At 37.9% G+C, this 16,914-nt stretch overlaps 1 protein-coding gene across 1 annotated transcript in view; it reads right to left on the bottom strand.

Moving 5' to 3' along the window:
• Positions 1-2,871: 2,871 nt before the first annotated feature.
• LOC128865286 (glycogen phosphorylase) overlaps positions 2,872-16,914 on the bottom strand; it is a 33,185-nt gene continuing 19,142 nt past the window's right edge. The window contains exons 2-4 of the mRNA XM_054105456.1: positions 5,467-5,995; positions 3,794-5,400; positions 2,872-3,636 (exon numbers count right to left, since the gene is read on the bottom strand). Coding sequence (XP_053961431.1) covers positions 3,478-3,636; positions 3,794-5,400; positions 5,467-5,995 — 2,295 coding nt within the window. The 3' untranslated portion in view covers positions 2,872-3,477. The remainder of the gene's footprint in view (positions 3,637-3,793; positions 5,401-5,466; positions 5,996-16,914) is intronic.

Below are 16,914 nucleotides of genomic sequence, written 5' to 3'. Positions count from 1 at the left end.
ATTATTTACAATATCTCCCCAACGTTTAGGCAAATTTTTAATTCCCTGCTCAAAAAATTGTTTGTCCTTGGAGCCAAAATACGCTTCGATATCCCTATTTCTAGCTTCTTTTGAGGAGTAGTTCTTGTTACTCATATGGGATTGAAGTCCACAGAAAAGGCGATAATCACAAGGTGCAATATCCGGAGAGGATGGTGGATGCGGCATTAGCTCCCATCCGAGCTCGTTCAGCTTGCCTAATGTTTGCCTTGCGGTATGAGGTCTTGCGTTGTCGTGGTGAAACAAAACTTTGGGTCTATTCACTAAAGACGGTCGATTTTTGTTAAGTGCCTCATTCAGGTTTGATAGCTGATGGGAACAATAATCAGCAGTTATCGTCTGGTTTGGTTCCAGAAGTTCATAATAAACAATACCGACCATATCCCACCACGACACGAGAATCTTCTTGGGGTGAAGGCCATCTCTAGGGGTCGGTTCTGGTGTTTCATTTGTGTCTAACCATTGACGTTTGCGAACAGGATTATTGTAAAGGACCGATTTTTCATCACCAGTAACGATACGGTTAAGAAAACTTTCATTTTCAAGCCGTTGCAGCAGCTGAGAACACACATTCACTCTCTGCTGAAGGTTGGCGACGAAAAGTCTATGCGGAACCCATTTTCACAGCTTTGAAACCTTTCCCAACTGAACCAGGTGCCTGTGAACTGTTCCTTGCGATAAATTTAACCTCTGAGCTATCAAATCGACTGTCAAATTTGGCTCAGCTTCCACGAGTTCGAGCAAAGCGTCGGAGTTAAAGACATCAGGACGACGAGCGCGCGGGGCATCCTCCACGTCGCAGTTACCACTTCGGAATTTTGAAAACCACTTTTGCGCAGTCCTTACACTCACGATGTCCTCTCCGTGAACAATGTTTATTTCTGCAGCAGCAGTTGTTGCACTTTTACCACTTTTATAAAAAAAATACAAAATATACCTCTTATACGCGTTCGAAGATTCCATTTTATGTTTTAACAACACGCGCTTCTCTCCGCGATTTAAATCTCTTGTTGAATGCAAAATATATCAAAGAAAATATAAATTGTTCCGTTGTATTCCGCGAATAGTTTTTTGTGTTCAAAAATCGTACAATCGTACGTTTTTTTTTTTGTTTTGACCGTCGAACAGCTTGGATGTGCGATTAGTTCATTTTCGGTGTGATATTTTTATTTAGTGCGATTGTAATTGTTAACTTTTAATTTTTACTTGGACACTTTTAGCATGCCTTGCACTTGCAAGCAAAAAGTCGACCGCGGTCAGCCGTAAATTAAATGTTCCAAATGCAAGGAACTTTTCCACTTAAAATGTGTTAACCTGTCAGAAGCTAATGCTGACTTTTTTGTGAAGTCAGATCGTGAATTTTTCTGTGCAGTTTGTACTAAAGCGCGGCGAAATTCAATTTTTTCGTATTCGTATTAGACATTCGTATTCGAAGGTTTTCTACGACGAATTCTATGATAGGGCTGATTGTCTAAACTCAAATGACGTCTTAGACACAGCATCCACTCCTGGGGCAAATAACTGCATGAAGTGTCTCATTTACGTCTTCCACACTTTTCAAGTAATAGGATAGGTTAGCCTGGTTGGCAACAAGCCACGCATAGACCTTTTCGTCCCTAGCGATACCAGATGGAGACCGACCTCTATGAATACCTAAAGTAGACATCATGTAGGATGTCAGCGCTTTTGGCGAATCTAAGCAGCGCTGGGAGATCCGCTTTTGAGACGTCCTCCAGACCCTTAAACAATGGGGCTCCCAGGCATTTTAAACGCGTTTTTGATAATTGCGGACAAACGCACAGAAGGTGTTCTAAAGTTTCCTCAACATCCTCTCTGCATTTCCTGCATTTGTCCGTGTTAGCAATCCCTATCTTGTACGCATGTGCAGCCAGTAGATTATGACCTGTTAGCATACCTTTGATAGTTCTGTAGTCCTTTCGCGAGAGTATAGGAACGAGTTGAGTCGTTAGTTCTACACATAACTTTTGCTGTTTTGCATGTGGTCAAATTAGTCCATCTAGATTCTACTAGTATTTTCATGTAGTCGTCCATTTCGTTGTATATTGTATTTAGCGGTTTTGGTATGTCGTTCTTTATTTCAAATGGTAGTCTAACAGCACTTTTTGCTACATCATCTACTATTTCGTTCCCCATAATGCCTTTCCGACCAGGTACCCCATAGATATGCAGCCTACTGTTTGCGGCTAGCCTTTCTATGGCCTCCCTGCTCCGTCGAACATTTTTGGACTTAATACAATATGAGCTTATTCCTATTATGGCTGCTTGACTGTCCACGCATATATTAATTGTTGAGTTCTTTCTTGTTCTAGTGTAGGCAAACTCCGCGGCTTTCCCCACAGCAAAAACTTCCGCTTGGAAAATACTGCTGTGTTCTGGCAGCTTGATACGCTGCCTTACCCCTAGTTTTGAGCAGTAAATACCCGCTCCCACTCCATCTGAAGTTTTGGAGCCGTCTGTATAGATGTGAAAAGTATGATACTATGGCCAGGCTTCATGCCTTTGTGCCATCCCTCCTCTTCAATTGTAGTGCGAAACCTTCTCTCCCAACTAAAGTGCGGAGTCATGTAGTCTGTGCAACCTGAGCTCCACTTTCCTATTGAGCTGTGACCGAAGGTTCTGCAGATGAATACTCCAGCAGCCACCAACCTCCTCGCGGATTTCGCCGCCAGGTTTTCCGCCATAAGGTCAATAGGTGGCATGCTGAGAATGATTTTCAGCGCCCCCGTTGGAGTGGTTTTCAAGTAATGGCTTTCCGACTTCTTGCTTCACTATGCCATGTGTTACTGATGTTTCAGAGAAACAACAACAATATTTAGTTTCCATTTTGAGGATCAAATTTATTAACGATCTCTAAGCATTTTTTACATTAAATGTTTACAATTCTTTAGTGTCGCACATGCGTTGCTAGTAGCTTCTAGAATTGTATAGTTAAATGTATGCATGTATTTTGTTTAACAATTCGTTAAAAGACTTAATTTTTAATAATAGTTAATAAAAATATCAATCAAATATCCTAAAATATGTGTATGTTTGTAAATTTAAACGTTGTTCATTTTTCTGCCGATATCTCGCAATAGTTAAAAAAATTGTGTATTTCCTGAGCTGTTACGGTAGGCTTTTGTTGCATTAGTAGTTCTTCATTGTTGTAACTTGTATAATTATAGGACATTTGTGTATTTTTTAAACTTACTTCCTTTTGTTCTTTGGCCGTTTAAAGTTCGCTTTTATATCAACAAATCTTTTGCGTTTTTTAGCTCATCACTAAAATTTGTGTGGTTTTAGTTTTACTAGAATGAAATATCAGAAATATGGATAAAATAAGGGTGCGCTTTTGTTTTTGAATTAAATAACAGTTCCGCATAAATGGACTTTAATAAAAATAAAGTTCAATCTCAAAAGCATAAAATCAAAATTAATTTATTTTGCCACTGGTGTGTCCTCAGGTGCGGGCAGTTTCTCCCAGGTGGGCTCGACACCCCAAATTTCTCTGGCATATTCGGCAATGGTGCGATCCGATGAGAATTTACCACTGGAAGCGATATTGTTGATGGACATTTCCAACCATTTGGCTTGGTTCTGAAAAACAATAAAATCGATTATTAATGGGAAATGCCGATTTATATTTCTTTTCGTTTCCTTAAAAACAAATTGAAAAAACACGTAGCCATATTGCAACTAAATTCACAACAAAACCACGCTAAAGAAAACAATAACGATTAAAAGCTGCTCTCACCTGGTAGGTCTTCGATACCAATTCTTGTGCTTTGATGTATGCATCATAATCGGCCAACAAATAGTAGTGATCGTACTTCAGCAAAATGTCTGCAATATTTTTGAATTCATTGGGATTGCTTGGACTAAAGAATCCACCCTGTATTTGGTCGATGCATTGTCTGATCTCGGGATTCTTATTGTAGTAATCGTAAGCGTTGTATCCACGTTTCTTAAGCGCCTCAACTTCCTCCACGGTCATACCGAAAATGAAAATGTTCTCGTTGCCCATTTCCTCAGCCATTTCGACATTGGCGCCGTCCAAGGTACCAATGGTGAGTGCACCGTTCAACTGGAATTTCATGTTACCAGTACCGGATGCCTCAGTGCCGGCAGTGGAGATTTGCTCGGAGAGATCAGCAGCAGGCATAATCTTTTCGGCCAAGGTGACACGGTAGTTCTCCAAAAAGATTACTTTCAGCTTGTCACCCACAATCGGATCGTTGTTGACAACATTGGCCACAGCACAGATAAGCTTAATGATCTGCTTGGCTACATAGTAACCAGGAGCAGCCTTGCCACCGATCATAATTGTGCGCGGTGTGAAGTTGGCTGTGGGATCCTTCTTGATGCGATTGTACAAAGTAATGATGTGCAAGCAGTTCAATAATTGACGTTTGTATTCGTGGATACGCTTAACTTGAATATCGAACATGGAGGCGGGATTCACTTTGATGCCATAATCTTTCTCCAATATTTGAGCTAACTTCAGTTTGTTCTCTTGTTTCACGCGCGCCACATTGCGTTGGAAGTTGGGGTCCTTGGCCCATTTCTTTAGAGCAACAAGCTGCTCCAAATGAACTGGCCATTCGTCGCCGATCTTTTCGGCGATCAAGTCGGACAAACCGGGGTTGCAAAGTAACAACCAACGACGGGGAGTAATACCATTCGTCTTGTTCTGGAACTTATGTGGCTCAAATTCATAGAAGTCGCGGAAGAGATCCTTCTTCAAAATTTCCGAATGGATGGCAGCCACACCGTTTACAGCGTGAGAGCCCACAATGGACACGTGAGCCATGTTAATACGCTTCTCGCCATCTTCTTCTACCAGCGACATGCGACGCATACGGTCAAAATCACCTGGATATTTCTTGGCCACTTTATCCATGAACAAGAAATTTATATGATAGATGATTTGTAGATGCCTTGGCAGAATGGATTCGAGCATTGAAACGGGCCAGCGCTCCAAAGCTTCTGGCAACACGGTGTGGTTGGTGTAAGCGCAGGTACGTACAGTAATATTCCAAGCCGTATCCCAATCCAAGTTCTCCTCATCGATGAGGATACGCATCAATTCGGGAATAGCCAACGATGGATGGGTATCGTTCAATTGGATGGCGACCTTATCGGGAAAGTGATCAAAGTGATGACGCACGGTTTCCTTTGAACCAAATTTGGAGGTCTTGTAGCGACGTACAATATCGTGGAGAGTGGCGGCAACCATGAAGTATTCCTGCTTGAGACGCAACTCCTTACCCTCAAAGAAGTTGTCATTGGGATAGAGTACACGTGAAATGTTCTCAGCAAGGTTACGATCCAACACAGCTTGGATGTAGTCACCATCGTTGACTGAAATATTGAAAATATTTACATAGCAATCGTTTAAACTGGCTAAAAAAATTCAATTTTACTCACAGAATTTCAGATTGAAATCGATGGGGCTTTTAGCCGACCATAAGCGCAACGTATTGACGTGATTGTTTCCATAACCGGGAATGGGGTTGTCATATGGCATGGCATACACAACTTGTGTGTCCACCCACTTCTTGCCCTCGGGCGTATCAATGACACGTCCATAGAAGTGTACTGGCTTCATGAATTCTGGGCGTGCTTTCTCCCATGGATTGCCATAACGCAACCAATCATCAGGCTCCTCCTGTTGCTCGCCATTCATTATCTTCTGTGCGAAAATACCGTATTCATAACGAATGCCGTAGCCATAGGCAGCCAAACCGAGAGTGGCCATAGAGTCCAGGAAACAAGCAGCCAAACGACCCAAGCCGCCATTACCCAAACCAGCATCTTCTTCCATGTCCTCGAGGTTCTCAATATCCAAACCCAGCTGATACATAGCCTCTTCACATTCACTCTGAATACCAAGATTAATCATGGTATTTTGGAGTGAACGACCCATATAGTATTCCAGAGACAAATAGTAGACGCGCTGCAATAGAAAAAAGGAAATTTTAAATACATAAATTAAAAAGTTTTCTGTAAATAGGAACAAATAAATTGAAAATGGCAAGTTTACAAAATTTATTGGGCACACTCGGACACCTACTGTTTGGGCACAGGTTTTATTTAAATAATTTTCAATTTCTTTGAAAACATGTAGATAGCTAATTAGATAGGTAGAGGCTAGCACTTAGACCATAAAATCTATTGAGTCCTCCACTCTTCACAATAACTCATCCAAACCCAGTTCGTTCACTTACTGGAACCTAAGATGGCGCTGGGTTGGGCTAAGCTTATGTGCTTCTCTTCCCACGTAACTAGGCCGAGACGCTTACGTCCTCCCGATATGGCTTCGCATTCGAGAAGTAGGTATGATGGTATTTATGGGGACAGATCGCATATGAGACAGACGCCGTTAGACCATACCTCGTGCCAGTGCATATGACTTTGCAGTCTGTAATGATCAAAGCGCTCTGGCCAAAATAGAATCTTAAAAGAACAAAATGTCTATGGAGATGAAGAAGAAATTGAATCGATACAACACCTCCTCTGTGAATGTCCTGCACTTCACAGAAGCCGTGCCAAATATCTTGGCGATTATTTCTTTGAGGAGCTGGGAGGTTTGCAAAATGTATCACTGGAGGGACTAGTTACCTTCTTAAAAAGATCTAAGTGGTTTGAGCAACTTAGTTAAGGTAAGGAAAACAAATGCAGATATCACAATGGACCTCAGGGCCACCGAGTCTCTTGTGTTAAACAAGCAACTTGACTAACCTAGCCTAATCTATCCACCGATCTTCGCCTATTGATTACTTATATATTGCTCTCAAGGATAAGTCTTTCCACCCAAACCCTCTAAAGCAAAAGTAGTTGACTTGGCGCTTTAAACATCAGTAGTTAAACTGTCATCTATAGCGATCCTATGACCTACATAAACAATAAAGAAAGTGGTTAAAACAGGCGCCTAAGCACTCACTGTACTGCTACTTAATCATTGCGATATTGTGGCAACAACAATGTCCTTTGGCCATCAGGGGATGAGTGGTGAGAAAGTTTCTTGGCTAACAAATCAGCAACTTTCGATGTTTGCGCAGAGAGCGAGACCGGTTTTTTGCCGAACGGAATCCATAATGGAAGAGGATGGTTCCATATGTAGAAGTTCATGCCAGTGGTGAAAGTCCCTGATTACCATTCACTTGGAAGTGGCCAGAACGATTCTTCTGCATACGATCCAAGCAGCTCATAATTTCCGGGCTGCGCCCAAGTACCCTCTGGGTAGCTCCCGAACATCCGTTTTAGAGCGAGAAGCCGAAGCAATCCAGGATATCTGCATTAACATCAATAAGAATGTCAGCCTTGAAATCAAACGGAGAATCTCTCTTGCCAACAAGTGCTACTTTGGACTAAGTAGGCAAATGAGTAGTAAACTCCTCTCTCGACGAACAAAACTAACACTAACTAACACAAGGCTCTCATCATGCCCGTCCTAACGTATGGCGCAGAAGCTTGGACGATGACAACATCCGATGAAGCGACGCTTGGAGTGTTTGAGAGAAAGATTCTGAGACGATGAAACAATGAACGACATAAGCTTTACGAGGGCATATACATAGTGCCGTGAATAAACATCCAGCGATTTCGTTGGCTGGGTCATGTCGTCCGAATGCATACAAACGCTTCGGCTCTGAAAGTACTCGAAGCGTTACCAGCTAGTGGTGGCAGAGGAAGAGGAAAGCCTCCTCTGCGTTGGAAAGATCAGGAGAAGGACTTGGCTTCACTTGGCATGTCCAACTAATGCCGGTTAGTACGAGAAAGAAACGACTGGCGCGCTTTGTTAAACTCGGCTAAAATCGATTAAGCGGTTATCACGTCAATCAAGAAGAAGAAGAAGAATCCATGGCGGATGACTCAAAAGCTCTTTGAGGGGTCGCTTGTACAACTTTCTTATAGCCACGTAGACTTTTCACCTTTAATGTTTGAGTTATTCATTACACTTAAGCTCTGTGCACCTTGCACTATTCTATTGATATTATACCCTTTTTTTTGGCTAAGTGTGCCCACTAAGACTAACCGAAGCAATATTGTTTGAAAGTTCTTGGAATTTCTTTGATATCATCTGAACACATTTTTCATTTAGCCAGTTAACCAGTGCACTCAAGTTTTGAGACAGCTCACACTTTTTTTAATTTTATATTTTAGCTGAAATGACTAGCAGACGTATGAGATGGCGATCATATTATATATGGCAACGAATTTTCTGTTAAAGTTGTAATTTTGCAATGGGTGCGCAGAAGTGCGCCGATACTGTATTCAATTTGTACTTATGAATATTTATGAAGTATTCCATAAGCTCAACTAGCCTATCAGTAATACATGCAAGTAAGTGCCCTACCAAGTTTTACTTGTAATTTAAACCTCAAAGCTATCCAACAGCTGACTCTACTTCAGTCAATGTGAATAAAATCAATTTAATTATTTGATTTGTTTCTTCTGTTTTTCATATTCAAGAGTTAAAACCGAAAATTATGTCAAGTGGAATCCATATAAGTATGTAAATGGTAGTGGGCACTTGCACAACTGTCAAGCACGTGCACTTAGTCAATGCTCATATAAAATGCCGGGCATGCTGAACAGGTTGCTGTGCAAGGTAGCTCATATGTTTTTACAGCTGCTCACTAACACTCACTTGCACGCTCACTTTGGTGCAGTTCAAGAGCATTAAAATTGAAATGAAGTTGGTAATGAAAATTAGAATATGGCTTTGAAACAATGTTCGAAAAACGTGAATTGTGTTCGAGTTTCGGAAGCTTTGTCATAAAAATTTATGCACCTATTTACTTGCATATATATAAGTGGTATGTAAGTAGTATACGCAACATATTTGCATTATGGCGGGTAAATTTTTTCGACATTGTTCTTTTAATTTTATTTACATAAAATTATTTCTTTACATAAAAAAATCTATAAGAACATGGCTCTAAAGTAAATTTCAAGCACCTACCCAAAATTTTAAAATAAGCTAACTTTAGTTAATACGAAGTTAACCCCTTGGATACGGATTATATTTGAGAAAATATTTTTTGGTTGTTTGGAGTAGTATATTTTACGTAAGAATTCATTTATTTCTAAAATATTAGTGACATACATATGTATGTACATACAATAGTATTAAGATGACTTCAAGTAATTGGAAGTGCAAAACAAAAATAAATTAATAAAAACAAAACACATCATCCGCTCCTAGGGCATGACGTGTCCTAGACGTCAAATTTATCCATGGAGTTAAAGTTAATATTAACAACAGTATATAATCATTAATTTTTTTTAAATATTGTTATTTTTTAATATAAAACTTGCACTTGTGAGTTTTCGGGACGAATAATTTATTTCTGATAACTATTTTTTATTCACAGAATGGTTTATGTTTTAATGAGAGATGAGACTGGGTGCAATTTATTATTTTATTTTTATGTAAGTCGAACTAAAATTGCAAAAAAAAACAATAAAAAATAAAATTTTGCATAAACAAAAATTTTTTTTTTTGTTTCATTTTTATTCATTTTTCCTTTTTTTCTTTTTTCTTTTTTTGTCATCATTAATTTTTTTTACAATTACTACTTTCTGCCTTCAAAATTAATTTCATTTTTATTTTTTTCATCATACATTTTTTTTATAATTAACAAAGTATTTGCAACTATTTTGCTTTTATATCCTTTCTACTCTTTGTCTTCAAAATTAATTTTTTTTTTCTCATCGTAATTTTTTTTTATAATTAACAACGTATTTGCCATTATTTTGGTTTTATATACTTTTTTCTTTCTGTCTTCATACCCATAACTTCCTCTCTATTTTCTTATTCATTAAATATGGCTTCCTTCAAAATTTGGGGAGAGCCTCGAGCCTGGACTTGCTTTTTAGAAAATCATGTAGAATCCGAATATGTTAGGAACGATATTGGAAAAAATCGGTCCATATAAATTCAAGGATGATAGATTACCAGATTTGGCCATCCGAAAAAAAATTTGTGAGAGTAATTTCGGTTGCCACCTCACCGGTTACACGACAGCAGAATTCTGCCCGTTCATTTCACACGTATTCACACATTCGTCTAATCAGTCGTTGTTTAGACGACAACGAAATAAAATGGACTATGGGGGGACTATGTTGATTTTTTTCGTATATCACTAACACAATCCCAGTTTTTGCGTAAGCAAATCGCAGGCATGATCTCGGTTACGTCAACGAATCAGCTGATGGCTTCAAAATCGCTGAAAGCCATTCTGTACATCGAGATATAAATTAGCCCGTCCTAAAGGTTAACTTAGAGAGGCCATACCATAACGCCATAACCCACCAAATTTCAAAATCAAAATGCATCTAATTTCTCTTTATGCTACTGCTATCACTTTGTATTGATATGCCTTGACTAATAATGCGCAATGTGTGTTATTCCCAAAACGGGTAAACAATTTATTTAGCTTAACCCCCTTTCTCAAAATTCTGGATATACCCCTGGGATATACACACATTGTATGGTACACAAATGCGAAAATATAAACAAAACTCTAAAAAAATGCCAGTAATCTGATACATACATACATACATATGGTACGTACACAACGAATTGAACACGATCACGCAACATGGTTGTGATGTGCGCTCTCTCACTCCCCTGAGACGTCAATTCCATCGAAAAAGTTCAAACACCGTAAGTATCTACGCTCAAAATTAAAAACAAATGGGTTATGTATTTACAATTTCAGCAAAATGTATTGGCTGGAGCGTTGATAACAACATTTCGCTCTTTCCTACTAGACGAGTAAATGCTGTTTATGTTTCTCTTTGAACCCACGCTCTCGTAACTAACATATGTATGTACATACGGGCATGAGTATGAAAGTGAACATGGGAGTCAATTTGAAATGAAATACCAAAGAATTCTCAAACACTTTCAAAGACCGGTTTATGAGCAATGGCCTAATTAACGCTATTCACTTTTGATTGCAAATGTTTGAAGAGACGATTGTTCGTCCGCAAAACCGCTGATTATAGTCTATATGTATATACATAGCTAAATATATTAGGTATATAAAAATATATTATATTGACGAATAAACCACAAGAAGTTCAAGCGCACCTATAAACAAATATGTCTATGAATTTCGGGTATAAATACAATATTTTGTTTTCGTTTATCATTTTATTTGAATTTTATTAATGAGGTGCTTAGAGCATGAAACTAGTTACTAGCTGCTCACTTTATAAATATTTTCGTACTTTTGAACATACGCACATACATATCTGTACAAATACCTTATCAGTGTTAGTCACTGTAATCGCTGCCGCGAAACCGATTGATGTCAATACAATTTAATCGCTCTGATTTTGATAAGCGCATCCATAATTTTCCATTTATAAACTACATATAATAATGTATGTAGATATGTATGTGCAGTCACGAATTAGAAGATTAAAGCTAAATATTTTGAACTTAATTTGAACATAAATATGTATTTTGGCGATTAAAATTCTAATTTGGAATTGCATTTTTACTTGAAAACAATCTGAAATTAGCAGCTCTTGCATCCGTAGGTCGTTGCTAACTTTTTCTTTTAAATTTACTATAGACACGCATATTCATGTAATTATTTTCTTATGGATATTTTTAACGACTTAGCATTCCCTATATGTTAAGGTTTCCATCTACTGTAAAAATAATTTTTTTTTTTAATTTCTTATTCGAGAACAGTCGACCTATAACTGACCAAGAGAGTAAAGTTTTCCCCAATGCGTAGTTTTCATAAAAGAAAGAAATGCTTTCTTATATGTAATAAATACTGCACCTACATTTATGTAATAGATTCAAAATTTGTATGTACCAAATCTAGATTGCAGAGGCGATAGCTCAATTTCTGACCGTATATACATATTTATTTTAATATTTGGACTCCAATGCCTGATCGTATTTATTTGAATTCGTTAATATTTGAACTCCAATGCCGCCGTAGCCGAATGGATTGGTGCGTGGCTACCATTCGGAATTCACAGAGAGAACGTCGGTTCGAATCTCGGTGAAAACACCAAAATTAAGAAACGCATTTTTCTAATAACGGTCGCCCCTCGGCAGGCAACGGCAAAACTCCGAGTGTATATCTGCCATGAAAAAGCTCCTCATAAAAAAGAGGTTGTCTGTAAAGTCGGTTTACTGACGATAGTTTAACGTGACAACGTTATAAGAAAATACTGATGGAATGGTTGCATTTTTCAAAAGAAAATTTTAATTGTATTTGTTTAATAGATTTGTTTGTATGGATATAGAGAAGGAGGTAAATGGAATCGCAATGAAATTCATCAAGTTACATTTAAAGGAACGTGAAAAATTACGAAACATTCATCAAATTCACGAAAGATATGTTCATTTAAAGCGGACCATAAGTACGATTTTTACAAATATCTAGACACCCGCGCCACCTAGCGTGCCAACTTTTGTAGAAATTTGCGGTGGAAGAGACATAAGGCCTCTTCTATTCGCCATTTCCCCGCTCGATTAACTAGACGAAAATTCGCATGCGAAAGCAACAACAAAGTTATCGAGTAAGATTCGCTGCTAGCGCTCATTAGACGCACTGCCTTACCAACATATGCAATTTAAGGCGTTTCTCTTCCCGCGTTGCCGACATACTTATGTATGTTCAATTGCTTCATCTATTAACCACTTGCGTGCGTCTTGGCGAAAAAAGAGGCCTATATATAAATTGAACTTTCTTTCGCGCGTCTCTCATGCATGTACCGCCCCAATAGTACTGCTCTAAATATTTCATTGGTAATCAGCCATAATACATATGTAAGTATGTATTTGCATTCCTTTGTTATCTATACTCTTCGCTTAACTCACTCAGATTATCTGCAAATCGTTTTAAATAACTGAAGAGGAAATGCAATTTAATGCTCAATTGGCATCCAAGTCGCTGGAAGTGCAAAATTGTTTGTTGAGTGTTGGCGACCGACTTTTTATTTCCCAAGAAATTCTTCTCTACTAAAAATTCACTACAAGTTTTTTTGTATGAAATCAAATCTAATCAAATTCACTTCTTTAAACTCCTATCGCAATAAAATTTCTTTATATCGTAATTAAACTTGACCAAAAGATCTCTATTGACTTTAGAGAAAATCAAAAATAAGAAGAAAAAAGGCACATTGAACAGGTAGCAGCAGTGAAGCAAAAACAACAAGAACAATGTATTTGGTTTTTGCTTTTTAACCTTAGAATGTCAACATCTATAAACTAAGAAGGCGTAGTGCACCATGAGTACCTTCCATCGGGCCAGACAGTCAATAATGAATATTATTTATCCGTTTTTAAGTGTTTGAGAGATGCTGTACGTCGCAAACGGCCGGAAATGTGGGCAAACAATTTTTGGATTTTGCATGATGGTAACGCGTCATCGCACCGAGCCCAAATTGTGCTGTATTATTTGACCAAACACCAAGTAAATACTATCGTGCAAGCACCGTATTCACTTGATATGGCCCCGTGCGACTTCTTTTTGTTTCCCAAATTGAAGTTACCACTTCGTGGAAGGAGATTTCAGTGGATAGAGGAGATCAAAGAGAATGCGACGAAGAGCCGAAGGCCATCCCGTCGTCGGCCTACCAGGGGTGCATGGAGGACTGGGTTAAACGCTGGCACATGTGTGTTGCTTCAGACGGGTCATATTTTAAAGGAGATAAAATAAATTTGCCTGAAATTTAACTCTGTTTTGTTTTATTTAAATATTCCCGGTACTTTCTGATCATAGGGTATACTCGTATGTATGTACTACATATATGAGCGAATGTATAACTGCATAGGTATTTGTCAGTACATCAGAATTTGCTTAGTTTTATTAGATTTTAATCGCTAAGCACTTGCCAGGGCACCCTGGGTAGATCATACAGCGCGAGTCGTTTGAAAATGATAAGAATTTGCCGGTATATTTGTTTATTTAATATATACAGGTATCCCTCGTATAACGCGATAGTTACGTTCCAGAAGAATTGCGCGTTATGTAATTCCGCGTTATCTAAAACATAGTTTTCATATAAATTTGGGGGTTATGTTCCAATAGGTTTTTTTTTTAAATAAAATACATACAAAATAACAGATGCACATATATTTCAACTCAATACTAAAGTTCAGACTTTCTTATACAATTAAAAACACAAAACAAAAAATTTAAAAACCAATTAAAACAAATTAAAGGTTTATTAAAAACTTTATTGTTATTCTTCAAACTTCATATGGTAATTAATCTGTTTCACTGTCTTCAAAAATCTTTGCACGTGGGCGTTTTGGGGGAGCAATAGCTTCATCAGAAGATATTTCTTCAACATAGTTTTCGCTATTGGATAAGAAACTAGTTGTGGGACCTTGTGGTTCTTCTACTGGTTTTATAATTGCAAAATCTGTTATCAGTTTTTGGTGGGTGGTTTTTTTAAGCTCCTTTTCAATTTCGTAATAAGGTGCTAGATTAATATCTATTCTATCTATCTAAGGCAAAAAAAGGTAATTCCCGGTTTACATTAAAAATACGTTACATATTATAAATATGTGGTACGCAAATTAGTGTTACCAGATTTTATAATTATGTATTTTCCCCTTCGCGTTATATAAGCCTAAATTTCGCGTTGTACTGAAACCTAATTTTTCCAAATCGCGTTATATCGAAACCGCGTTGTATAAGACCGCGTTATACAAGGGATACCTGTAATTATTTTTGGTTTTTGCAAATTGGGTCAGTGGATTGAAACTTGAAATAAATTAATTCAAAATAAAAGGCATAATATGTTCTGATATTTTACAAAAAATTTTGGTGGGCCAAAAATACGCATCTAATCGGAATAACGTCACAGTATTCCAACGAATTCTGTTTGTTTGGGGAAAAAGAAATCCATTATTTTTGCGTAAGATTTTTGCGCAAACGGTTTAAAACCGTTTTATAGTCGATCTTTAGCTCCTGGGTCAGTCAACTTCGATTATTTCTGTGACTTTTGTATAAAAAAAAATATATTTTTTAATTATTAAATTATTAATAACCTAGAAATGCAGTATTTTTTACAGACTAGGCAAAATAGATTAATGCCAAACAATTTAATCAAAAATAAATTAAACTTATAATTTACTTCTTTCATCATGTACATTTTTTTGCATTTTACAGAGAAAGAATATTAGAACATACTTAAAATCTAAAGGGTTTTCCAATAACAGGTGTTATTTTGAATAGCCCGCTACTTCGGTAGATATCACTTTGAAGCTGTCATTTTTTGATATTTGACAAGTAGAAACTACGCCATTAATAAAAATGGAACGATACACGCTTAAACAACGCAGTGAAGTTATTAAAATTCACTATAAAAATTGGGAAAATTTCGCAGAGACGGTTCGTTAAACTCGAACATTTTTGGGGCATCGCGAAACATCTTGTCGGACCGCAATATAGAAATTGGTGAACAAATTCGAGCTGTTGGGACAAGTTAGTAATGTGAAGAATAAAACCCGTGCACGTCGCTCGAGAACAACCGAAAATATTGCTGTTGTAGCCGAAAGTGTTGAAGAAAACCCAGGTTTGTCCCTTCGTCGCCGTTCTTTGGAATTAGGCATTCCACAAACGTCATTGCGCCGTATTTTGCATAAAGATTTGGGTCTTAAGGCCTATAAAGTCCAGTTAACACAATAACTCAAGCCGGCCGATCATCAACGACGTCGTGTCTTTGTTGATTGTGTCGTTGAAATGAACGAAAATGATCCGGAATTCCACCGAAAAATCATCTTGAGTGATGAGTCCTATTTCCACCTCAGTGGCTTCGTCAACGAGAACAATTGTCAGATCTGGGGCTCAGAAAATCCAAGAATTATTATTGAAAAGCCTCTCTATCTTCAACGTGTGACTGTTTGATGCGGTTTATGGTCCGGCGGAATCATTGGACCGAAAATAAAGATTGAACAACAGTTACGGTGAATGGATTGCGCTATCGAGAGATGATTAATGATTTTTTATGGCCGGAATTGGATGGTATTGATCTGGACAACATTTATTTTTAACAAGATGGCGCTACGTGCCACACAAACAACGAAACCATTGATCTTTTATCAAAATAACACCTCTTATTGGAAAGCCTTTAGTTAAGCAATTAATTTATTAACATTTTGAGGTAGTATTCTGTAGAAGAAAAGTCTAGGCAAATATGGAGGCGAATTCAAAGTTCTAGAAATTGGTGCATTGGCCGCATCATAAGTTTTAACAATATTCTTCTTGAATGATTTTAACCATCCCTAACCAGAAAATGTCATGATTTCATAAGGCCGAGGAATATTGAAAATATTTTTCTCGAGTAGCAATGTGGAGACAATCGAACGAAAGCGAATCGAAAGCGAAGGAGAGATTAGTACATCTTCTATCAAGTGATTTTAGGTTTATGGGCAAGCACCGACTCTTATTGGATGGAATTGGATCAGTGATATGCAAAGAACGAAAAACATAAGAGACAGAGGCTTCCCAAGCCTACTAATATCCGATGCAGGGCACAAAAGACCATTAGGTCGAAGTGCAAACCTCATTCATTCGCTCAATATCCGATGCAAAATATGCTCTCCAAATAAGGACGGCATATTCCAGGTGCGAATACACATGAGAGGTATATGGCAGCTTTACAGTATTTGGATCGGCAAAGTCCGAACTAAAACCAAAAAAAGGATTGGTTCTGTACGGAGGTGGCATAAAACTGTAGGTCCTCCAACAACATTAAGACGCACTCCACAAATTGGAGGAGGAGCTCGGCTAAACACCCAACAAAGAGTGTAAGCACCGCATACATACATAGATATTTGTGTATGTACTTATACATGTACATATTAGACCTTTCATGGAG

Source organism: Anastrepha ludens, chromosome 5, assembly GCF_028408465.1.
Source record: "Anastrepha ludens isolate Willacy chromosome 5, idAnaLude1.1, whole genome shotgun sequence".
NCBI lineage: Eukaryota > Metazoa > Arthropoda > Insecta > Diptera > Tephritidae > Anastrepha > Anastrepha ludens.
The sequence above is the reverse complement of the archived record's forward strand: the minus strand, read 5'-3'. Positions and strand labels throughout refer to the sequence as shown.